At 47.9% G+C, this 25,226-nt stretch overlaps 1 protein-coding gene across 5 annotated transcripts in view; it reads right to left on the bottom strand.

The window, feature by feature from the left end:
- CHD6 (chromodomain helicase DNA binding protein 6) overlaps positions 1 to 25,226 on the bottom strand; it is a 241,382-nt gene that overhangs the window by 9,110 nt on the left and 207,046 nt on the right. For 4 of the 5 annotated variants that reach the window (XM_008274447.4, XM_070051832.1, XM_070051831.1 and 1 more), the window contains 9 exons: positions 17,631 to 17,691; positions 16,750 to 16,966; positions 14,717 to 14,925; positions 12,328 to 13,911; positions 8,232 to 8,383; positions 6,534 to 6,740; positions 4,988 to 5,440; positions 2,536 to 2,727; positions 776 to 895 (listed from right to left, as the gene is read on the bottom strand). In XM_008274447.4, the coding sequence (XP_008272669.3) occupies positions 776 to 895; positions 2,536 to 2,727; positions 4,988 to 5,440; positions 6,534 to 6,740; positions 8,232 to 8,383; positions 12,328 to 13,911; positions 14,717 to 14,925; positions 16,750 to 16,966; positions 17,631 to 17,691 (3,195 nt within the window). The remainder of the gene's footprint in view (positions 1 to 775; positions 896 to 2,535; positions 2,728 to 4,987; positions 5,441 to 6,533; positions 6,741 to 8,231; positions 8,384 to 12,327; positions 13,912 to 14,716; positions 14,926 to 16,749; positions 16,967 to 17,630; positions 17,692 to 25,226) is intronic. The other variant, XM_070051833.1, reaches the window with a different exon arrangement.

The raw sequence follows: 25,226 nt of genomic DNA, 5'->3' as shown, positions 1-25,226 counted from the left end.
AATTTATCCTCAGTAAAGATGTAGCTACAGAGACAGGTGCTCAGGAAAGCTCACGTTTAGGACACACCTGGGGAGAGCCCACGTCCCCACCACGATTCCCAGAATGCACTTTGAGGAGGCGAAAAGCTCATTTACATGTAATTAGCCCAAACTCAATAAGCGTTCAAGCTGAAATGTTATTACTGCCCCCTAGAGGTTATGAGTTTCCTAGCCCAAATCTGTACTCATCTGTAAGCTATAATTAACTCAGATTCATTTTATGACAAGTATTCTGCAGATGTCTTTGAAGTCAATTCCAGGCTCATGATTCTAAAATAGGAAAACGGCAGTGCTTGGACTCAGCTGTTTTTCATTGCCAGTGAGGATGGACTAAGAAGAAATGTCTTAAAAGGTAGCCAGAAAAACAAGATTAGAAAGCAAAAACTTCCAACAATGAATTTTTTTAAACACTGGATACAGACTGCCTATGGGGGTTAGGGTTTCTGTTTTCTTGTAACTCTACATAGGAAAAAAAGATTCAAGCTTTGGAAGTGGCTTAACAAACAGTTTTGGAGGTAAAGGCTGAAAACCAACGACCATGGAAGTCACAGGAAGTCAAAAATGCTCGCATACCACTTACCACTATTTACCAACTTCCTGTGCTGGCCTCTTGTCCTCTTTAAAAATGTCACCCAGCTGCCCACCTCCCAGCCGGGGCTCTCTCTCAAGCCTGCAAGTATGGTTCAGCTGGCAGGCTCACTCCCCTGAGCCCCACGCCCATCTCTCTCTTCCTTACCCTCAGTCCTGGCTCCTTGGGGACAGCTGGAACCCTCTCTTCCCCACTCAGAGAGCTGATGTCTAGTTTTCCAGGTTCTTTACAGCGAGGCCTCCTTTGCTTTGGTTTGTCTGAAAAATTCTAGGAGGCAAACGGAGACCAACATCACAAAACGTTCTGTCCCAGGTTCTTCTGATGCAGGCGCCCCAATCCGCTGATGCAGCCGCTCTCTCAGTGACCGCTTTCTGCACAGGGCCTGCCCCTCCCTGGCCTTCAGCTAGCCCTTCTCCTTGAAGCCTCAGGGTTCCTGGAGCAGGTTGGAAACAGGCTGTGCAGGCTGCGTCCCCAGCCTAAAACACCAAGCTGAAGGGCACTGCTCAATCCCCAGCTTGCTTAGTATCATTCTCCTCACGGCTGCCTGCCTGGTGTTTTTGTCTGTCTTGGGAGGATGCGTCTGTGACCCACTCTCGTTGTGCTGGGTACTCTCTGCCTATGCATCTAATTAGTGTGATGTATCCAGGACAAAGATGGTGGCAGGGTAGACCAGCAAGTGAGAAAAGAGAAATTAATGGGGCTGGTGCTGTGGCACAGCGGGTAAAGCCACCACCTGCAGTGCTGGCATCCCATATGGGTGCCGGTTCGAGACCCAGCTGCTCCACTTCTGATCCAGCTCCCAGTGGAAGACGGCCCATGTGCTTGGGCCCTGTGCCCACATGGAAGACCCAGAAGAAGCTCCTGGCTTCTGGCTTCGGATTGGTGCAGCTCTGGCCATTGCGGCCATCTGGGGAGTGAACCACTGGATGGAAGACCTCGCTTTCTCTCTCTGCCTCTCTGTAACTCTGCCTTTCAAATAAAATAAATAAATCTTAAAAGAGAGAGAGAGGAGAGAGAGAGAGAGAGAGAAACTAAGACATCAGTACCTAGGGGCCCTCTCCTAAAGAATTTTTATCTCAATAACTTAGCACATGGGCAGTAAGATGATCTGCTAGGAAGTTCCTAAAGCAGTAACTGTAAACAGATGCCCTCCCCCAAGTCGTAATGGATTATCTTTTTTTTTTTTTTTTTTTTTTTTTGACAGGCAGAGTGGACAGTGAGAGAGAGAGACAGAGAGAAAGGTCTTCCTTTGCCGTTGGTTCACCCTCCAATGGCCACCGCGGCTGGCGCACCGCGCTGATCCGATGGCAGGAGCCAGGAGCCAGGTGCTTCTCCTGGTCTCCCATGGGGTGCAGGGCCCAAGGACTTGGGCCATCCTCCACTACACTCCCTGGCCACAGCAGAGAGCTGGCCTGGAAGAGGGGCCACCGGGACAGAATCCGGCACCCCGACCGGGACTAGAACCCGGTGTGCAGGCGCCGCAAGGCGGAGGATTAGCCTAGTGAGCTGCGGCGCCGGCCGTAATGGATTATCTTAAAAACACAGGAAAATTTCCATCAAGTGGCAGGTTTATGTGACTTAATTAAACATTTCTCTGCAGGGTCAAGATATTGTGTGATAGTTTTTGGGGAGAATGGGGGACAAAAGGCAAATTCTGGCCTTTTAAGCTGTTGCATGTCTATTTGGCATGCTGTTTTGACATGAGCTGTAATTCTTGCTACTGGAGAATTTTACCAAAATTCAAACTTAAAACATCAACAAAACACTTTAAAATGATGTTGTCACTCAACACAAGCTTCTCTCCAACAACCCTCGGCTCTGGCTTCCCTCAACATGCACTTATCACAAATGGCACCAAGTCTGAAGGGAGTTAACAGTGGTCTCAGGCAGCAACAACACACACTTACCGCCCCAAAGCCGGGAACTTCTAAGGAGCAGTCTGCTTGTTGCCTCAGCCAGTCCAGCAGACTCTTGCTGGGAAGGGCCTTCTCGGCCTGGCTGTTGGTCACTGCAGCTGGCTCGGAGGCAGAGGCAGCAGGTCCTGGCCCTTCAGGGTGTGTGGTGCTCAGGGCAGCCTGCCCGGGGTCTTCATGGACTTCCTGGATGAAGGATAAAGGAGTACGTACAGTTAATCTGACAGAAAAAAAACTAGTTCCTGAAAGGAAAACATAAGGTGGTCTGTGCCCCTCTCCATCTATTTTCACCCTGCTATCACCTGGGGTGTCGGCACCAGAACTCTGCACACACCCGAGTGTTCCTCTCCTACTGTCCACCTGTTCTCCCATCCTGACTGCTGCCAACTCACTGTGCATTCTGTGTCACCACTGACTGTCCCAGGCAACACTGGCCACTCCAGCTCCGGTGCCTATAGCACTGTGCTCATGGCTCTGTCAGGGAACAGAAAAGGCCACACTAGGATTTATTCAACTACTCCCCGCTCCTCACTTGAAGTCCTGCTGCCTGTCTTCCTCATCCCTGTGTTCCTGGGGCCTCTAATGGGATCTACTGATACATTAGTGTGCCAATGACATATACATGCCTGTATTCATAAGTTTAAAAACTACTGAGGTCAAAGGGAAGAAAAATATTTATTTATTGGAAGGGGAGTGTGAGAGTAAGAATGGGGAGGAGAGGGAGAGAGGGGGAGAAAAGGGGGGCGGAGAGAGGGAGGGAGGGAGGGAGGGGGGGAGAGAATCCGTCATCTAATGGTTCACTCCCCAGAAGACATGCAATAGTCAGAGCTGGTCCAGGCTGAAACCAGGAGCCCTGAACTCCATCCAGGTCTTCTGCATGGGTGGCAGGGGCCCAAGAACTTCAGCCATCCTCCACAGCTTTCCCAGGCACATTAGCAGGGAGCTGGATTGGAACTGGAGCAGCCAGGACTTGAACCGGTGCTCTAATATGGGAAGCTTGTATTCTAGGCTGCACTACAAGGGTGGCCCCTGAAGGAAGGCAAAGAAATTTTTATTAGTTCACTCCCAGAATTCTAGGATCATTAGAGAGAAACATGACTGTAAGATCAGGTAGGAGAAGAACTGAAACCTCAGCTTCCCAGTGTCCAGGAGAAAGACATACCCACATATTTATCTTGGTAGTAAAGCATCAGAGAGCTGGATCCTTGGTTTGGTTTCTTGCTCTGCTACGCACTGGCTGGATAATCTCAGGCAAATTATTGAATGTTTTGAAACCTAACTTCCTCATCTATAAATCAGGAATAATAACATTTATCTTCACAAAATTGTTGTAGGGCTCAATCAAGATAATCATGTAAAACCATGAACACAGTGCCTGGCACAGAGTAGGCACTCAATAAAAAAACTGGTTATTATTATTGCTTTTTTTTTTTTTGACAGGCAGAGTGGACAGTGAGAGAGACAGAAAGGTCTTCCTTTTTCTGTTGGTTCACCCTCCAATGGCCGCTGTGGCCGGCGCACCACACTGATCCGAAGACAGGAGCCAGGTGCTTTTCCTGGTCTCCCACGCGGGTGCAGGGCCCAAGTACTTGGGCCATCCTCCACTGCACTCCCGGGCCACAGCAGAGAGCTGGCCTGGAAGAGGGGCCACCGGGACAGAATCCGGCGCCCCGACTGGGACTAGAACCCGGTGTGCCGGCGCCGCAAGGTGGAGGATTAGCCTATTGAGCCGCAGTGCTGGCCTATTATTGCTTTTAAGATAAGAAACCATGAAATGTGACTCCTTTTTTGGAGCTCAAAATTTAACCAACGGAAAAAGCCAAAATACATTAAGCAGTAAGTAAAGTCTTGGTCAGGCCTATACTTTTCTGACTTTTTCGCAGTTTACAATAATCTCCTGTGAGTTTAGAAAGCACTCAGAATGATCTCCAGGAACCCTCCCAGAAAACCTGTGGTAGCTGCTGCTGTCCCACTTAACAGAACAGCGAAGTGAGGTGCAATGTCGCACAGTGAACAAGGATCCGCACGGGGGTAGTCCTGACTCCTGCTGCTCCTCCACACCCTACTCCGTGCAAGCCCACAGTCCTGGGAAGTGCTCCCTCACATTCACGCCAACGCAAACTCAGCCCCATCTGCTGCTTGGCTTGTTCTGGGTCACCTTTGGCCCATTGTGAAATTCTGGAGGATTTGGGTTGTTTTTACCTGGACAGGCCAAGGCCTGCTGGCTCATTTCTCCAGGCTCCATGCAAGCTAGGGGCCAGGAATAACTTAGTACCTAGCTCCTAGCTACTTCTAGAAAACATCGAGGGTACTTCTCAAGAGAGAAAGCAAGCAGGAGAATGGAAACAGGGATAAAGGTCCATAAACCAAAATATTCTGTGCCTGAGGAAGAAGTTTCTCAGTGTAGAAAGGCCAGTGTTTTTACTTGCAGGCCTCCAATACCCACCAAGATCCCTGCCTGCAGTGTCTGTTCCTTCAGAAAGATGAGGTCCATGCCCGCTTCGGCGTGTTTCCGCCTGCCCCTTCGCCTCCTCGAGGCAGCATCATCTCTTCTGAGGCTTCCGTTGATGATCTGCCCTGTCACTGGATGGATCAGGCCAGCCTGCAGAATCCCAGACAAGTCCATGCCAAGGGCTCCTTGAAGTGAACTGATAGCCCCGATCTTTGGAGTGTTGGCACTCACTGGGAAGGGAGATGTGGCTCCTGGGGACCCTTCTGATGAGCAGGAGAGGTCTACAGCTGACTCCCCATGCCAGCCATTGAGGACAATAGGGGGGTGCCTGTGGGTGGCAGAGAACTGATCCAGGCTCCGAGCTTTGGCATCCCTCTCCACCTCAAACTCATAGGGCCGTCTGTGCTTGTGTTCATCCTTTGCGAAGACCGGAGCTAAGAAACTCTCCTGTGAACACACACATGGCAAGAGAGGTTGACCGCCCCCTCCATGGTTGAATGCCAGGGCTTTCTCCAGCCCAACTTCCCCAGGCCTCGTCCTATTGTCAATCATTTTCTCACAAATTCTTCTACTCAAACTATCTCAAATTTTGGTTCCCAATCACCCGGGTGGCTTGTTAAAATGCAGATTCTACTGTTGTGAACCTGAAACTGAGCCTGAAAATCTGCATTTTTTTAACAGGTTTCCAGATGCTAATGCTGCTAGTCCATAAACTCCTGCGGGTTGCAAGATTCTAACTCCAGGATTCGCAAGCTCAGCTGTACGTCAGAATCACTGGGGAGTTAAAGAGAAACCCCAATATCCAGGCCAGTAAATCACAACCAGTCGCCTGCCGAGGTCCTCAGCTGATTTCAACATGCAGTCAAGACTGACAGCCAGCGCGCTCACAACTCATCTCAAAACCTCATCACCTTCCACAGAGACGCTCACTCCTGCCTTGATTTCCTAATTTCCATCAGCTGCCACCGCTCTGGCGGCCCACCTCTCCCCTCACAGGCTGAATACACTGATCCACCCATGCCTCCCTTTTTTTACAAGGGTACTGGAAAAACTGCAGAAAAACGGAATTAAAAGAGAAAGTTTATTTTGGCACAAAGACAGAACAGCAATCTAGGCATGTTTTCTTGATAGTACTACTTTTCCATGAACTTTTTGAAGACTCCATCATATACTCACTATCAAGTTGTTCCTGCCAACTTTTCTTCGTTTCCTTGCACCCACTCTGCCTGTGACCTAGAGTCGGGAGCCTCCGTCGCTCTTCAGTTTTCCACCTGGGCCCCCAGCCACAGGAGGCGCTCCTTCCTGCTGACCCTCACCTCACCAATCCACACGCCATCCAGCTGCGCTGCAAAACTGCCTTCATCACGCGTTTCTCTGCTCTGCAACTTTTAACAGCTTTCCACTGGCTAAGGGTGGAGTCTACATTCCTTAATTAACATTAATGCTTGACCAAAAAAATCCTCTATCCATTCAGTACATGTCTGCTGAATGAACGACTCAGTGAAGTGGAAGGTGCCCTTCCGGAAGGTGCCGGCCTCACCTTCTGGATCTGGGCCGCCAGTGCCGCCCCATTGCTGAAGCTGTGTTCTGCTGCGTCTGGTTCTGAGAGGCCGCTTCGAGAACCCACGCTGCTGGGTAAGATGGGGGTGGGCAGTGTGCCTGAGGGCTCACACTGCTGGCTGGAGGGCCACTTCCCCTTCAACACCACGTGGCAAATATTATCCAGCCGGTTAATTATCACGCGATCCTAGGGAAAAACAACAGGAGGAAGTTCCAAGTTACCCAATTCAGTCCCTGGAGATCAAGGGCCATGTTTTCTCACCAGAACAAGCTGATTGTAAATGAATGCATTTATTTTATTTATTTTTAATTACTTGAAAGGAAGAGAGAAAAGGGAGAGGAGGGAGGGAGAAGGGAGGGAAGGGGAGAGAGAGAGAGAGGGAGGCGGGAGGGAGAGAGAGAGAGAGACTTCCATCCAGTGGTTCAGGGCTGAGTCAGGCAAAAGCCAGGAGCTTGGAACTCTACCTGGGTCTCCCATGTAAGTGGCAGGGACTCACCCATTTGAGCCATCATCTGCCTCTGCAGGATAAGCATAGCAGGAAGTTGAATTGGAAGTGGAGTAGCCAGGACCTGAACCAGGCACTCCAATATGGGATGCAGGAGTTCCAAGCAGTGGACTAACTAACCCACTATACCATAACACTAATTAGGAAAGAACTCACTCAAACATAATCACATCATAAACCTTCAAATAAATTTCACAGTCCGGACAATGAAAATTAAAGCCACAGTGCTATAAATATGAGAACCATTTTACACTTTTTTTTTTTGTACAGGCAGATTTAGACAATGAGAGAGGTCTTCCTTTTCCGTTGGTTCACCCCCAAAATGTCTGATACGGCCAGCGTGCTGCGTTGATCCGAAGCCAGGAGCCAGGTGCTTCCTCCTAGTCTCCCATGACGGGAGACTAGGGCTCAAGCACTTGGGCCATCCTCCACTGCCTTCCCGGGCCACAGCAGAGAGCTGGCCTGGAAGAGGGGCAACCGGGACAGAATCCGGTGCCCCGACTGGGACTAGAACCTGGGGTGCAGGTGCTGCAGGTGGAGGATTAGCCAAGTGAGCCGCAGCACATGCCACAATTTTACACTTTCACCATATGGTCAAAGAAGCCAAGTGTACATGTCTTTAATGTTCAAATGTTACATAACTGATAGCTTTTAAAGGTATTAGACATTTCTCTGAACCTATATACTCAGAAATACTCTAAAAGGTTTAAATGGAAGGATTTGGGGCTGGCACTATGGCGCAGCAGGTTAAAGCCCTGGCCTGAAATACCGGCATCCCACACAGGCGCCATTTCTAGTCCCGGCTGCTCTTCTTCCAATCCAGCGCTCTGCTATGGCTGGGGAAAGCAGTAGAAGATGGCCCAAGTCCTTGGGCCCCTGCACACGCGTGGGAGACCCGGAAGAAGCTCCTAGCTCCTGGCTTCGGATTAGCGCAGCTCCAGCCGTTGCAGCCATCTGGGAAGTGAATCAGCGGATGGAAGACCTCTCTCTGTAACTCTGTCTTTCAAATAAATAAATAAAATAAATCTTAAACAAAAAAAACAAAAAAAACAAACCATGTGGGCCAAAGGCGCACCCCGGCTAGGCCAAGCCTGCCGTCCACTGAGCAGGGTGAAAAAAACATAAATAAAGGGAAGGATTCAAAGCTGAGAGTGCTTTGCTGTGGGTGGTACCTTTGGCCACTCTGAGAAGGAGTAGAGGGTTTTCTCCTGGAGCAGCTGGGCAATGGTGGGAGCACGAGCTTCCTGCACGTCATCCCCCGTATCTCCCGCAATGCCCGAGGTCGAGCTCTTGCTCTCCTCTTCAGAGTATTTCCCTGGGTAATCTGGGAAGAAAGATAAAAAAAAATTAGATGCCTGGGAGACAGTAGTGGTCTGAGAGATCACAACATCCAATCTCTGTTTTTTGTTTTAAATTAAGTCTATTCCGTGCTCTATTAACTACTAAATCTTCTCTTTCCAAGAGAATCACATCAGTGAAGCCATAAAGGGGAACGCTGCTCCAGGGCTACCAGTGCGAGACATCCGGTGACTGGGTCTGCATCCAGGGTAGGCCCATGGTGCAGCAGTCTACGTGGGCCACCTGCATTCCACAGGGGAGTGCCTGCTGAGTCCCAGGTACGCTGTTTCTGATCCAGCTTCTTGTTAACGTGCACCCTGAGAAGTGGCAGGTGATGGCTCAAGTCCTTGGGTCCTTACCACCCTGGAGACCAGGACAGAGTACTAGGTTTCTGGCCCAGTACTGATTCTGGTCCAGAGTACTGGTTCACTGGTAGAGTGAACCAGTGGCTGGAAGATCTCTCTCCATCCATCTCTCTCATTATGCTTCAAAAACAATGAAAATAGTAAAAATTAAAAAAAGAACTAGTTGACCCAAATGCTTAAAAAAAAAAAAAAAAGCTTGCATCCACACTCTAAAACCACCACAAAGAAAGGAAATCTTCCCATGTATCCGAGAGTGTGGGGAAATGAATGACACAAAGAGGCTTTCTCATTTGCTGTAGTAAGCAAGGGGAAACTGAACAGTATAATATTTTGACACATTTGAAGGGACAAAGTATGAAATGTTAACACAGCAAGCAAGAGGGTGGTATGGATGATAAAGGATGAAAGGCCATGAAACGTTCAACAAAGGTAAAACAGACCAGGTTTACGGGAAAAAATGATGTAAAGAAACCCACAACGTTTCAGTTTACTGACTGAAAGAGAGAAAGGCAACTCATTTGTTTCCGTGTCAGCGGTCAACATGAAATGGATCTTCAAAGGTCTGCTTACAGTAATGACAGACAATGAACAGATGGCAGCAAAAGGCCCAAGGCAAGAAGAGCTGTAGACCCCTTTTCCTGGTGAAACTGTCAAGGAATGTCTATCCTCTGAAATGTGAAGATTTCACTTCTCATAAGCTAGGCCTGGAGCACCCAAGGATAAACAAGACAGATGTGGCCCTCGAGGCGCAACAGTCTCAAGGTGGAGAACAAGCAGGAAGGCAGTAACAGTGAAAGAACAACTGAAATCGTCAGTGGTGACAATGCAGCAGAGGGGAGATCCCAGGTGCTATGATGGGGAGTAAGAGGAAGGGATGCTCAAGCTGGCCGTGGAGAGGCATGTCGCTCCCCGTCTTCGTGGAGGAACGACACAGGACCCTGCGCTGTTCTTTTGTCTGCTCGGCCCTCCCCGGGTTTGCTGCTGGTTCTTCCCAGGTTGGCTGCCGTCCCTTCCACCTCCGTGGAAGGGTGGTTCCCCCTGCCACTTTCCCCACTTCTGCGGGGGAGCGGCACACCGCCGGCCGGCTCTCTCGGGGGCTGCACAGGTGTTCCTTCAGATAGATGTTCCTGGTGCATGTTGTCTCCTCCTTTACAGTCCTCTTCCACCAATCCCCACTCTGCTACCCACACGCCGAGTACGCTGCTCTCCTCCAATCAGGAGCAGGTCCTACAGTTTATTGGCTGAACTGGAGGCAGCTGTGTAGAAGCTGTTTCCTCCTCTCCCAGCGCCATATTGTGGGAGAGCAGATGCATAGAATAAGTCCAGTAACTTAGTCTAGTCCGAGTTGCTCCCCACAGAGGCATCCGCAGGGGCAACCACCTTGAAGGTGAGGCTGCCCAGGGGAAGGGCATTCTGGGACATGAGGAACCAAAACATGGCCAGAAGGCAGGAACTATCTAGATCAGGGCTGGGAACCTTTTTTCCTGCCAAGAGCCACTGGGATATTTATAACATCATCACAGGCCACCAGAATTATGTTTAAAAACTAGCCTGCTAGATTTTCTAGCCTTGCCTTGGTTGTCTTGGCAGGGCCAGATGAAATGATTTTGCCAGTATTATACAGCCTGTGGGCAGGATGTTCCCCACGCCTATCTAGGTCATGCTGAGTCCTGTAGGCCTTAACATAAGCTGTAAGTTTTAAGAAAAAGCAAAATGACATGGAAAAGAAACTCAAGAGCCAGGAGATCTGGGTGCTGGCTCTGACAGGTGCACCAATAACCATCCCTTCAGGGCTGCAGATTGCTAGTCTGGAAATCAGCACTAATCCTCCCGGCCCTATCAATCCCACACATACTACGGGGATGACCCCCCTCCGAGGACTGCAGAAGCAGCACCTGCAAAAGCACTGGAGCAAGGGACTCCCACATCCATGTGTGTTTGTACGTGATGTTCCCCGAATCTCACCATGTGCACTAATACCTCTATTCTAACTTAGCAAGGCAGATGCAGACACTAAAAGACATCAGTTCAGGAACATTTCTTCTCCTCTAAACCACATTTGTTCTTACCCTGCACTCATTTGATTGTCTGGGATTCCAAAGACTATTTGGTGATTTTTTTCACAAGTGATGTAGGTTTTATAATGCAACACATGGTGGCAATCCTTTGGGGTGTGGGGCGGGGAGGACTGGGGCATGGTGGTGGTAGACTGGCTCTCTGGGTTGCCTGGAGTGGTAATTCAATCAAGCCAATTTCAACCCAGCATCTCAGTCCTTATCCTAGCTACTATGTACATCTTCATTTGGATTCAGAGACTTTCCTTCCCAAGACAGACACTAATTCCACTTATGAAAATCAAGGTGTGGGAGGCAGGGCCTGAGAGGAAGTACAAGAATGCGGAATTGAAAGTTGCAGAACATGACTGCTAGAAGTTGCAGGAGCTGATCCAACCCCTGACTGGAAGAGAACGGCGCGCTCAGCGAGTGGACAGAGACCTGACTGGTGTGATGACTGCAGGAACGCCAGCAGGGCACGGATTGGTGGGAGAGGACTATAAAGGGGGGATAGAGACGGCACAGTTCGTTTGATCGCTCCTTTTTTCTTCTCTTTACTTGCTCTTGCTTTACTGTAATAAAAACCCTACTGAAGGGGGATCAACAGCGTCCGGTGTCGTTCATCCACGGGCGGAGGAGCGACACAAGGGTGGGGAAAGTTTAGACATAAAAAGCTAGATAACTCAAGAAGTTCAGCTTTGCTGCTCTCTCTTTGTCCCTCTTTTTAAATTTTTATTTACTTGAAAGAAAGAGAGAGAGGGGTGTATCTCCCATCTTCTGGTTCACTTCCCAATGTCCACACAGCCAGGGCTGGACCAGGCTAAAGTCAATCTGGGTCTCCTCTGTGGGTGCAGGAACCCAAGTACTTAAGCCATCACCTGATGCCTCCCAGGGTGCCCGTTAGCTGGATCGGAAGCAGAGCTGGGACTTGAAACCAGGTGCACCAATACGGGATGCAGGCATTCCAAGTGGCATCCTAACCACTATGCTCGACTTTGTTATTCTTATTTATGAATAATTAGCAAAAGGAACTTATACCAAATGCACTTACATAAAAACCACAGTATCTTGACAATAACATGAATAAATGGCACTTCTCTCTGCTCAACTTAAATACCAAATTTACTTATAGTTTTGGAGCTCCTGAAAACTCATGGTGCCTATATTATAGTGCAGGTTTCTGATTCCAAGCCAGTTTGAAGTACCTCATGTGGGAGAGAAAGAAACTACTTTCCCTTGGACGCTACACTTAGCATCTACTTCATAAAAACACACAAGCCCCTTCCCAAATCACAGCTGATGCAGCAAAGCTGCTACAATTGGCTGGTCTTCCTCCATCTCCAGGACTGACCAAGGCCTGGGACCTTGGTTCTGAACACAGGCTGAGGGTAGGCAGGCCTGTTTCAGAAGTTGTAAAAGTATGGGAACAGTGCCCTAGCCCTAGCCTAGCCCTAGCCCTAGCCCTATGTGAGGACTGGTGTACCCCAAACACAAGCTCCCCAGTTCCATACCTTGGCTATGGCAGGCTCCATCTCTATCAAAATCATCTTTATTCTCAAACTCCAGGTCTTCTGACTTGAGGTCACTTCCTTCGGGAACATACATGGGGAAACCTTTTTTTCCCTCTGCACTTTCCTTCCAAGGTTCTTTTAAAAGCCCACGCGTCACTTGAAATGGCTCTGGTGCAACAGCAGTGGGTTCAGCTTCCATCGAGATACTACTGGTGTTGATGCTGTAGGGGTCCGGGTTATAAGTCTTGGGTTTTTCTACTTCAAATTCCTCATGCTCGAGGCCCCGTGCCCACCTCTCCATGTGCTTGCAGTGACACTGACAGGCTTCCGAGGGAAAGGCCCTCTGTGGTCCAGGAGTCTGGCCTCCTGCCTCCAGGCTTCCTTTCTGTGTTTCATCCACGTGGAGGCCTCGGCTCTTTTCCCTTAGGATATTTGGAGAAGGCTCAGAGAGATGCAAAACCGGTGGCATTTCCCTCATGCCTGCTACCACAGCCAAGCTTTCCTCCTCATTTTCCTCCTCTTCCTCCTCCTCATCACTGTGGTTCTGACCCAGAATCAGTTTACTTGCTAAACTTTTGTTTTCTAATACATCAATTAATTGCGGATCCGACGACAGGTTTCCTTTGGAGTCACAGACACTAAGGTTGCACATGTCTACAAGCCCACTTTCATTTCCTGGATCAGAGGACGGCGAAGGTAAGCATTTGGTGTCTAACTGCCCGATGGTTTCAGGCCTCTGTCCCACTTCATGGCAGCACGGCTCCCCTTCCTTTGAAACAGGCATCAGCAGATGTTTTCCATCTTTAATGTTCATCTGAGCTACTCCTGCTTCTAGGCTACCCATAAAAGAGGGGCTGGGAGCCACTTCTGCCTCGTGGCGGCCAGGCTGGCAGCTCCCGTCTGTGCCCACGGACATGGCAGCAGCATCCTTCCTGGGTTCTGCACTGGTGCCTGGACTTTCCTGAAAAGAGCCTGGCTGGCGGCAGAGCACCTTCTTACTGTACATCACGTTCTCCAAGGACTCGGGCAGCAGACTTTCGCCGTGGCTGATGGACATGACATCCTGAACTTTAGAGAGAAAGTTTTCACAGGTTACATCAGGTAAGCTGCCCCCAGGCAGACTGAGAGGGTCATCTCTGCTTTCTATTTTCACTAGATTCTCAGGTTCATTTTCAAGGCATTCTGAAGTCCTGCTCCTCTGAGTATAGGTAAGGGATTCATACAGTTTGCTGTTGGTCTGGTAAAGACAGCAGAGACTGCCTGGTGCCTGGGTGTTGGTTCTTTTATGCTGGGCATAGTTTCTATAGGCGTCCAGGAAGGACAGCTGGGGGTCGTTCATGATGTAATAGTCGGTGCGGTTTAGCCCGTGTCTGGCGGTGCCGATGAGCAGGTCGCGATCGTGCTTCCCACACTCCCACCAGACCGGGAGGTAGAGGCTGGGCCTGCAGAGCTGGAGACGCTCGTGCAGCTGAGGACACGTGAGCACCTGCTCTCGGATCTTCCGTAACAGCTCGATGCGGTACAGAGTCCTTGCAGCCCGCTCCTCGGTGATGGGTTCAACGTAGATGGTGGCGTCAGGGGGACCTGGAGAAAGAGGGAGACAAAGCCCATCACCAGAGGTGGCCCTCGGCTATCCCCTGTTCATCTGGGCCCTGTGATTTAGGCTTCGGAGCCCTGGCTTCTGAGCATGGCAGTTTGGGGGGGTGGGGGTCCTGCTACATGGACAGTAAAAGGGAAAGGAAGGCTTTTATGAAACAAGGACAGACCCAGTGGGGTGAAACAAGCCCAAGAATGTCAGTTCTGGAAATAGCATTAGTTCCCACTTGTTAAGCATACATTATGTGTTCTCTGCATTAGGAACTCCATATGCTTATCTAGTTCTCACAAGAACTTAAAATCACTGTCCCTGTTTTAGGAAAAAGAAACAGGCTCAGATAAGCTACCTGGCTTTGAATCCAGGTCTTGTTAGTCTTAACTCTACAGTCCAGAACTTTCCAATATACTCAGCTTCCAGACCTGAATGGAAACACTCATTCCACACCACATCAGGTGCAAAGGTGGGGGTGTCTGTGCATGCCAGAGTGTGAGGTGTGGGTCAGGTTCCCAGCTCCTGCCTTTGGCCTAGCCTAGCCTGGCCTAGCCTAGCCTAGCCTCAGCTGTTTCAGGCATTTGGGCAGTAAACCAGCAGATGGGAGCTATATCTCTCTGATTCTTAAGTAGATTAAAAAAAATTAAAAACAAGATCATGAATTTCTAAAACTTTTCTTGTCCTTCCATGAGTTCCCGCCTCAGGCAGACTCTACTGCCACAGCTCTGTCTAAGGAAATGCTGCAAAGTGAACTTCAGCAAAGTGGTCTCATGTGACAATGCACTGACTGGGTTTTCTCACCACCATCTTTCCACACGGGCAGACGACAGACACTCCGGCACATGGCCACGAAACTGTAGAAATAGTGTTCCAGGCTCTCATCCGACTTCTTGTCCAACCGGGAAATTATGCGGAACTGTGTCCAGTCAAAGGTTTTTTTATCTTGATCATAAATGACACCAAAGGAAGACACTGTTCGGTAAAAGTCAGCCTGCTCTCTCCTTGTCCACCTGCAGATTAATCAGGCAGGGAGGGTGAGCCCTCAGTTGCTTATTGAGTACATACTGTAAAAGCTATCAGATCAAGAAAGTAGGTAGGGCTGGTTTGTCTATTTCATGATTTATTTTTATTTTTGCTTAAGTTAAATTGGGCTGACAGACTTTTACAACAAAAACAGCCTATACCCCAAAGAGGTAAACACTTTCAAATCTTCCAGCTCTTTCTTCTGGTATTTTCCTCCCTAAGTCACATGATGAGTTGTTATCTCTGGAGTCAACATTTCTAGGAATCACCTACTTGCTTCTGCTTAGAGGAAATAAAGCTTTCAAAAACACCACACATATCCTGCCCTGATGACAAGCACACAGTCACAGGATTCTGCAGGGCCCTCCTAGACCAGTAAGTTCAACTTTTCTTCTCACAGCTGAGGAATGGTAGAGGAAAGACACTACCTTGGTACACAGACCCCGAGGTCCCCCTAGCTGCCTTTCTTCCTGCTTTCATGTGGGTGGGCTGCCCATAGCAGTAGGCAGACAAAGGTCCTCCTATTTACATCCTACAAGATGAAGATGCTGACTCAGGGAGCCAGAAGATTACAGGCTGCAGTCTAGAGAGGGGTCCCTGGGCATGGTGCACTCCACACCACTGGGAGTCCAGCTAGCAGCGTGCATGGGGAGAGGGTCCGTGGACCAGGGAGAAGCAGGGAAGAAGGGGCTCTAGTTCTTCTCTTTGGAGCTCTGCAAGGCAGGTCAGATATTTTTCATGAATCAGCAAGTCTTACAAAGTCAAAAGGAGCACCAGGAAGCAAATGAACTTGCTACATGGTGTTCTTTTTAATTCACCAGAAGCTTATCAGGACCCTGAGACACAAAGACTCAAAGATGGCGGCTCTGCTGACATTTCCTGGTGGCATCATTCCCAGCCTGTGCTGACAGAGTAACTCCAAGAGCTTACGCCTTCCTTCTGGGCCTGTGATTTATGGTTTAGTGCCCTCCTGTAGAGGATACAGCCGCATCCAGAGACAGAGACAGAAGCAGACCCCTCCTCCCAACACAGACCTGGAAAAGTGGCTGCTCGCAGTTAACTAGAGCAGCAGCTGCCCGCTGTTCCCTTGTCTGGGGAGGGAAGACGCCCTAAGCTCTGCTTCTGTAACCTCCAGTCATACATCTGTCCTAGTAAATCTGCCCCTGGTATCTCTTTTACAAACATACCGGGCCCACCAACCATTGGAAGTGTGGTCCTAAGTCACGTAGGCTGCAATTTAAATCCCCAATGCTGTGACAGCTAAGGTGCGATGCTGATGAACCTATAAATATTGTAAGAATCCTGGGATTGTTCAGTTCTCAAGAGATGACTCCAGCTGAGCCCACTAGTGTAATCAACTGCTTGATCCTCCTCTGTCTCTGGTGCCTGTTTGAACAAAGGGAGCTTCCCCACTCCAGGTTTCTGTAACACTCCAAGGCTTGACACAGACTGTAGCTGCATAAGACAGCTTCAATGCACACTATTCCCTTCATTGCTGAAAGAACAAGGGGATCTGAAATATGCCAGTGTGGTGTTTTTAAATTATATCCCCAGAGACTGGACTCAGGGAAGAGCGTCAAGCTGGCCAGTCATGAAAGTCTGGAAACTGACCGGCTGGCGTCCTGCATCTCATCAGATTCCTCAGTCAAGACAACGCCATCACGGCTGCAGGCTAGACCTGATGAGTTCTGGAGGCAACCTAACTTCACATGAGAACACAGACATCCGTGCCGCCTCAGCTCTCAGCTTTACCTTTGGTCACCTCTCCCCAGCGGGCAGCTCAGCATGCCCTTTTGGCCAATGGCTTTTACCTCTTCTGGGCATCCTTGTTGATGAGGTCCATTTCTGAGCTTCTCCTGAACATCTCTTCCTGAACCCAGTATCCTTGGTTACCTGGTCCCATAATCTCAGGTCGGCAGAGTTCCTTGCGGTTACAGCGCTGGTAAACGGTGACCAGTCGTCTGAGACGAGCTGTGAGGGCGGATGAGGCTGGCCAGGGTGATTTGTCTGGGTCGGAGCCATCCTGGGCTTCAAACACCAGTGAGGATATTAGCATTTACCAACAGAGCTAACACAGCGGGGACTGGTTTCTAGATTTTATTCAAAAACAAAGCTGACTCAATACTTTAATAAAATAGTTACTATTTTAACAACTGGCTCAGGAATTACTCAGCAAAGTGGGAAGGGTTGCATTTGCTTTGGAAACAATTTTATGTTGTTATCTCTCAAATACAGATGCACCCTTCTTTAGGGGCAGAACTAATTTGAGGACCTTTGCTCTAAAGAATACGAAGGCGCAGGCCCTCTGTTACCTTTTCTTTACAGAAATAGAGGCTTTTGTGTAGCTGGTCCTTCCAATGGCAAAAGCCTCAGTTAAGCCTGAACTCAGAAAATATAAAAACAAAAAACCCCAAACCAATCAAACTTCTATTGGAAAAAAAAAAAAAAAAAAGAAATCACAATTCTTTCTTAGCTCTCAGACACTATCCTAACTTAAGATATTATCAAGAGTCGTGATCACGGCCATGTTAAAGCTCTATGTGTGACTCCAGAAGAATTTGATAAAAGACAACTTACTTAGTTTTTCAAAAAGAGTTTCCTTAAAAAATAGTCTTTTTATGACACATGAACTCCAGCATAACTACAAACTGGGACCTTATTTTTCTTTGCCTTCAGAGGGGCACAGTCTCACCTGCCCGGCTGTCATCCTTCTTTTCACCAAAAATGCCATCGCCTCCATCACTGGAACTCTCCTAGGGATAAATGAGGCATCCCGTGAGCTAAACTGCAGTCCAGGAGAAATCACCCCAGAGTTCCTGTGCAGAAGGAATAAGCACGCACAAGAGACATTTCCTGTCCACGAACACCTCAAAGACAAGATGGTGACTGAAAAATAAAGGTTGCTTATGCACACCCTTGAAAGAAGCAGGGAGCAGTTTGTTTAAAATAAGCACTACGTTTTCCCTGGAATGATTCTGCCGAAAGAGAATCAGCTTTAAGGAGTAATGAACTGGCATGCTCTCTCCCTGGCAATCACATTTTACAAACACCATTTAAGCTGTGAATTTAAATATTTGCTTTATCATCGTCACTTGCGATTTAATACTGTCATTTCACCAAGACTATACTTGCATTTTTCTGTTTTGCTAGGAACAAGTGTCATGCTCACGTTCATTATGGTTAGCTTCCTTCACAGCAACAGACACTATTTTCATAAAACATGACTGCTCCAGACATGAGACCTGATGGTGCAAAACCCCAGGAATTTAAAATTAAAATCACAACTTGAGGCTTCAAAGCGAATGTTATGGGTGTGGAGCGTCTTCAGTTGGTGTCCTGTCAAGCCTGCTGTGATTTCTTCACAAACCCTGCCTTGGTCTCAGGAACTGGATTTTAAAAGATCCGCTATAGGCCGGCGCCGCGGCTCACTAGGCTAATCCTCCGCCTAGCGGCGCCGGCACACCGGGTTCTAGTCCCGGTCGGGGCGCCGGATTCTGTCCCGGTTGCCCCTCTTCCAGGCCAGCCCTCTGCTGTGGCCAGGGAGTACAGTGGAGGATGGCCCAGGTGCTTGGGCCCTGCACCCCATGGGAGACCAGGAAAAGCACCTGGCTCCTGGCTCCTGCCATCGGATCAGCGCGGTGCGCCGGCCGCAGCGCGCCGGCCGCGGCGGCCATTGGAGGGTGAACCAACGGCAAAAAGGAAGACCTTTCTCTCTGTCTCTCTCTCTCACTGTCCACTCTGCCTGTCAAAAAAAAAAAAAAAAAAAAAAAAAAAAAAAAAAAAAAAAACCACTATAATGGATGTGGGAGAGATTGTGGTATTTTTCAACCTTTTCAACCGGACTCTAGTCTTAACATTTTAACTTAATATATCTGAATGGCATCCTTTTTTTTTTTTTTTAAGATTTATTTACATTTTTGAAAATAAGAGTTACAGAGAGAGGAGGAAAGACAGAGAGAGATCTTCCATCTGCTGGTTCACTCCCCAGATGGCTGCAACAGCCAAGGCTGCACCAAGCCTAAGCCAGGAGCCAGGAGCTTCTTCCAGGTCTCCCATGTGGGTAGCAGGGGCCCAAGCACTTGGGCCATCTTCCACTGCCTTCCCAGGCCATTAGCAGGGAGCTAGATCACAAGTGGAGCAGCCAGGATAGGAACTGGTACCCAGATGGGATGTTGGCATTGCAGACTGGCAGCTTTACTGGCTACACCACAACACTGGCCCCTTGAACACCATCTTTTGCATCCTGAATGATGGCACATAATCATCTTGGGATTCAAGACCTTGCCAATTAGAACAGAGAGACAATAAGGGTCAGCAAACTGTGGCCTGCAGACACTTTTACGTGGCCCTCACACTTAGAGAACGGCTCTTATATTTTTAGAGGATAAAAAAGGGGAAGAATAGGAGGTTAAACTGCTGCCTGTGGTGCCGACATCCTATATGGGTACCGGTTTGAGTCCTGGCTGCTCCACTTTCGATCTAGCTCCCTACTAATGCTCCTAGGAAAAGCAGCAGAAGATGGCACCCTGCATCCATGTGGGAGATCTGGATGAAGCTCCTGCCTCCTAACTTCAGCCTGGCCCAACCCTGGCTGTTGGGGCCATTTGGGGAATGAAGATTTCTCTCTCTGTAACTTGCCTTTCAAAGAAAATAAATAAATCTTAAAAAAAAAAAAAAAAAAGTGGGGAGGTATACAACAGTAAATTGTATGTGGCCTACAAGTTTAAGATACTCTAGGGTCATTTACAGAAACTGTTTGCTGCCCTTGAACACACAGCACAGATCAGTAATCTAGAAACAGGAGTAGACAAACACCTACGATATCCAGTAGTTAACATTCAGAACACTCTCTTGGGCCATGGGATACCATGGGAGGGCCTGACAGAGAAAACTCTGGTAAAGAGGTATGGGAGCCTCTTGTCTGAATGTACTTCTCTCTTAAGTAGACTGGTGACAACAGTGAGTATCACTGAGAACCTATGTGTTAAGCACTGTGCAAAACACTTTCCATGGTCTCACATATTTATCAGAACTGTCTCAGGAGGCAGAAACTAGGACTATCCTCATTTTACAGATGCATAAAATGAGCCCTAGAAGAGTTTAGCAACTTGTCCAAGATCACATGGTTAGCAAGTGACTGAATTGGGATTCAAATTTGGGCGCCAACACTTTCAACCACTGAGCTACCTAAAATAGGGCAATAAGAAAGCCCCAGCCAGAAATCAGCTCCGGAGTGAAAATGTAACTAGTACTGGGGAGCACTAGCTAATTAACCTCCCTTTCTTAGACCAGAAGTACCTCTCTTGTCAATCATGAGTGGAAACCCAGGCTGATCTAGTGTACCATTCTCAAGTGGCACCTAAATAGCCACTGTACCCTGTTTTACTGAAGTAGCTAAGAAACAAAACCAATCTATGCCTTAAATCTTTCCCTTCTTTTTGAAAATCCCTAAAGTACCTGTGAAGATCCTCTGGAAGCCAAAATTTACAAGTAAAGTTGCTTCCAGTGGAGAAACACGCCACAGCTTAGAAGATGTGGGTGGTAGGCCCTGGAGCTACCGTGCTTCTTATTACAACATACTGACAGCTGTCATGACCATCATCACACCCCAAATCTACAGGTACAGGCTCCCAGGCAGGGTGAGGAAGGCATACAACACACACGAGTTTCCCTTCTAGTTCATCCAGAGCTTTCTGTTGGTGAGGAGTTAATAAAAACAAAAAGCTTCAAGTCAAAGTCCTAAGTAAGGAAAACTTTTAGAATGAACAAGTGCGTTTTCTGTATCTAGTCCTCTCTTGGAGGGACTCTTGCCCTCTAGAACTGACAGCACATCTTAGCCCTTGTCCGTTGGTGGCTCAGATGAAAAAGATGTCCGTTCTAGGCAACAGCTGATTTAATGTAAGCATGTGAGGGGCTACAGAAATGACAGGCCTAGGTCACCAGAAGTGGACAGACCCTTAACACACAGAAAGCTCCGCATCTCAACTGCACAGCTGAACGTTAAGGCCCTCCATTTCTTTTTGCGTGACTCAATCTGGAGAAATGTTCACCCTGGAAGAGGTGCATGAATCAGCCATTTCCAGTGAGGCCCCAGACAGTGCTGACATCACAACGTGAACAAGCCACACCACTTGTTTACAATATCCAGTGTCTCCTCCTTGGGGAACATGATGCTTGGGTTTGGCAGACCACGGCTCCATGGCCTCAGCTAACTCATTTCCATCTCTCTCAAGCTCATTTCTTTTTTTTTTGCAAAATGGGCAATTGTGGCACACAAATGAGTAGATGTATGTAAAGTACTTAAGCAAAGCAGATGCCTATCAGGTGCTAGCTGGGGCTAAGGAAATGCTGACAGTCTCAGTTACTAGATCTCTACCTAACATTTCTATGCTCAGGCTCAAATGTGTGCTAAAGCTTTGTGACATGAGGCAACACAGCAGGAACAACGGTCTCCTGAGCCCCAGGTAAGCTGCAGACACTGTACCAAGGGCTTCATATGCATTTCTTCATCTATTCATTCTCACAATCCATTGTAGATAGGAGGAATCTGACAGTGTTGCCCAATATTACACAAAGTCTGGTAAGTGATAAAGGTGGAATACAAGTCCAGAAGGTCTGACTCCAGACCCAGAGCTGTGACCTGCTATTCAGTGGATGGGAGAAGGACTGTGCCAATTTTTTTAGTTACTGTCAGTAACTAAAAACAACTGGACTCCATGCCCACTACTTCCCTGCTGGGGCATGAGGCTCCCTTTCCTTATCTGAAACCAGGTGCAGTCTTGGCTTGCCTGTGACTGCCCTCCAGGCCTGGCTGCCTCCTCCAAGTGGTCCAGGAGTGAGTGAGCTGGTGGCAGGGGCAGTGCAGACCTTGTCTGACCTTCAGACACAGGAAATTTCTTCCATGTTTTTGCAGCAACCCAGAACCAATGTAACAGGTGAAGAGCCATCTCCTTACATTTAGCCAAACAAAGCATATCTCATGACTGTCAGGAGCTGCACTAGGTTATGAGGCTACAACGGTGAAAAAGATGGAACCTTCGTCCTCCTGGGGCCAAAGTCTGGTGGTTATGAGAAACACAGAGATACACAATGGCCACATCATGTGGTAAGTGGTCTCAAACATGGTAGGAAAACAAGCAAAAGTTGTTAAATCTGCCAGACAAAGCTGGGTAGAAGACACCCATGGGGTGATTTCAGAGCTAGATATTGAGATGCACAGGAGTTTGCCCAGGGAGAATATGAGGCCTCTCTGTAAGGTGACAGGATGTAGAAAGGCAGAACTGAATAAAAAGGCCCTACACTATGACTTTCATTTTGCAGGAAAATTGAGCATCCTATTCTTACATAATCTTCACTTAGGAAGTAGATACACACAAAATGTCAACATAAAATCCAAGAATTTTATGAAAGAAGGGTGGCAGGATTTAGAAGAGAGGTGAGCAAAGGAGACACTGCTTTTACATCCTCTGGCTGTATGAATGTCTCTGTTTCTAAAAATCATCTATTTCTTTGAAAGAGGGGAGAGAGGAAGGTAAAGAGGGTAGGAGAAGGCAAGAGAGAGAGAGAGATCTCCCACTTACTGGTTCATTCTCCAAATGTCTGCAACAGTCAGGGCTGAGCCAGGGCTAAACCAGGAGCTGGGAACTCAATTCAGGTCTCCCAAGTGGGACCAAAGCGCTTGAGCCATCTCCTGTTGCCTCCCAGGGTGTGAATTAGCAGGAAGCTGGAATCAGCAGCAGTGCCAGGACCTGAACCTAGGCACTCTGATAGGGAATGCAGGCATCCCAAGTGGCACTGTAACTGCTATGTTAAATGCCTGCCCCTGATGTTTTATTTGTAGCAGATTAGTTCCTAATTCAAGTTTTTTACAATGGGATTTAACCATTTTAGACACCAAATGTCCCTGTGAGTTTTATCTTGTCTCACTTTGGCTGTGACTTCATGGTTGCATCCACACCAGAACACAGCACAGCCAACTGTAGCAGAGCTACCTTTCACAACACAGCTGTATTGATGAGAGATGTCACTTTCCCTGCATACTAGGTTTCATAGAGAAAGATTTCCCATATCATCCACGCTCCAGATCATTAAAATCAAACTTTCAGCCTAAGCGTGTTAGAAGCTCTCTGTAGTTTTACTCATGCGGCTGTATCTGAAATCTGTAACCACTTACTAATCAACAATGCTATCGGCATTAAAAGAAAGAAGGCAGGGGAAGGAGCTGACTAGATCACCTCAATGTCCCTCCCAATCCAAACATTCTATGGTTTTCTAAGGTCATAGTTTAAAAGGACAACTACAGTGTGGCCAGAGTAGTGAGGGGTCTGGAGCTGATATAATTCAAAGAAATGCAGGAGCAGAATATTTTACCTGAAGAGTTAAAGAGATTAAAATAGCCAGCTGTCCTCAAAACTGAAGAACTCCTATCAGGGAGGAAAGGAAGAATGGTCGTACCAGGAAATGAGACGGAATCGATGAAATCAACTAGGAGGCAGACTTCTGGTTCAGAATTAGTAAGTGTTGTCCAACAAGACAACGATTCCCTGGGAAGGCGGCATGCACCTCTTGGAAAGTGCCTAACCTGCCTGGAATGATCCTGCAGGGGTTTCCCATGCAGAGGGAGTGGCTCCCCGAGACACCACTCCGGCATGTGTTGAGGGTCTGTCAACGTTACGGTTCTGCTTTCTGTTAAGTGGCTCCCCTGTTACGCCCATGCCTGTTTAATCCAGGGGAACCAGTCAACAGGCCCTTGAGACAACGCTTCTCTAATCCTGCCTGCGGAGAACAGAGCTGAGAGAAGGAAATCCCAACCAGTGTCTTCCACATGGGAGCAGCAAGCAGGGCGGGAGGAAGGGGTGAGGCGGCAGGCCTGGTTCAGTCGGTGGCCATTCTGCTGACCTGGGCTGTTGCAGCATGGGGAGCAGAAATTTGCTGAATCTGGTCCTAATCTGTCCACCCCCAAATCTGGGAGGAGCCTCTCCCCATTCCATCTGCTTCTGATTACATTCTATAGCCCAGGTCTTAAGGATCTGAAGAGCCAAAGAAATAATACTGGCATTAGTTTTGTGAACAAATAAAAAGTAGAGTCAGTAACCCTACTATAAGGAAACTGAAGTTATTTTTACTGATTCCGCCACAATTCCTTGGGTGCCGTGGTGGCTGGTAGGTTAAATGTGTGAACATTAAGGGAACAGCTTTCAGAGCCAGGGCTCACTGGCTGTGTTTCCACAGGAGCTATTGCTGGGGGTAAGGAACTTATTTCTACCAAAAATACTTCCTACTTTTTTGACTATGAAAAGAATGTTTGACTTGAAAGAGGAGTACCTGAATACTTAGGCAATTTCTAGTCTTAACTTGGGCATCTACTAGCTGTGAGAATTTGGCAAAGCCCTTTAACTTCCACAGCCTAAACTCTCTTCAGCTGTCAAATGAGGGCAATGATAGCTGATGGCCTTACTTCACAGGGGGCAGGTGAGGCGCATCTTACATGGAAAATGAGTTTAGAAAGACTAAAGTTCCCTATGAAAACACAGTATTACTTTAATTTCTTCAATGCTGGAGTTTTTTCCTATTGGGAAACACATCCCAAATTCTGAATAAAAAAATAAGCGTTTAAGCCAGGGACTGGAGTGCAGAACTTGGATTTAATTGTCAAGATCGGAGTTCAGCTTCCTTCAGGTCCAGGGTCAGAGACTTCATGCTAATTTGCTTCAATCCACTGCTTCCCAAACCTTGGGCATATAGGGAGCCTTATCTTTGAAAAATAATTGTTTCCCATTTTGGTGCCACTGTTATAGGAGTAAGAGTGGATAGAATGTCACATATTCTGCAAGCTAGAATAAACAGCAAAGGAAAGAACTGACTGATAACTCGTGGCTGGAGGTCAGGATAAAGGGGACCTGGTAAAGGAGCTGCTTGTGGACAATGCTACAGTAACTTTTGGGATCCGGAATCCATGGCGCCCTAACAGATTTATTTACTTTACTGCTCAAGGCTACAGAAAATTTGGTCACATGATGCTAGGGAACAGATGAAGTCTCAGTCTATTTATGCAAAATCTCAGAAACTAATTCTACAAATTCAATTTCTGCTTCTGGGGTATGTATATATACCTATTCCTCACTCTAAGTACCATACAAACCATCAGACATTATACATAAAACCAACATAAGAAAACTGAAGGGCGAGTAGAAGCAAAACCTACTTTCTCCAGCAAAGGATCAGGACAGGGACAAGATAGGAACACAGAAAATGTGAAGACACTGACTGCATTACTCTAGCCCAACAA

Source organism: Oryctolagus cuniculus, chromosome 11, assembly GCF_964237555.1.
Source record: "Oryctolagus cuniculus chromosome 11, mOryCun1.1, whole genome shotgun sequence".
In the NCBI taxonomy this organism is placed as follows: Eukaryota; Metazoa; Chordata; class Mammalia; order Lagomorpha; family Leporidae; genus Oryctolagus; species Oryctolagus cuniculus.
The sequence above is the reverse complement of the archived record's forward strand: the minus strand, read 5'-3'. Positions and strand labels throughout refer to the sequence as shown.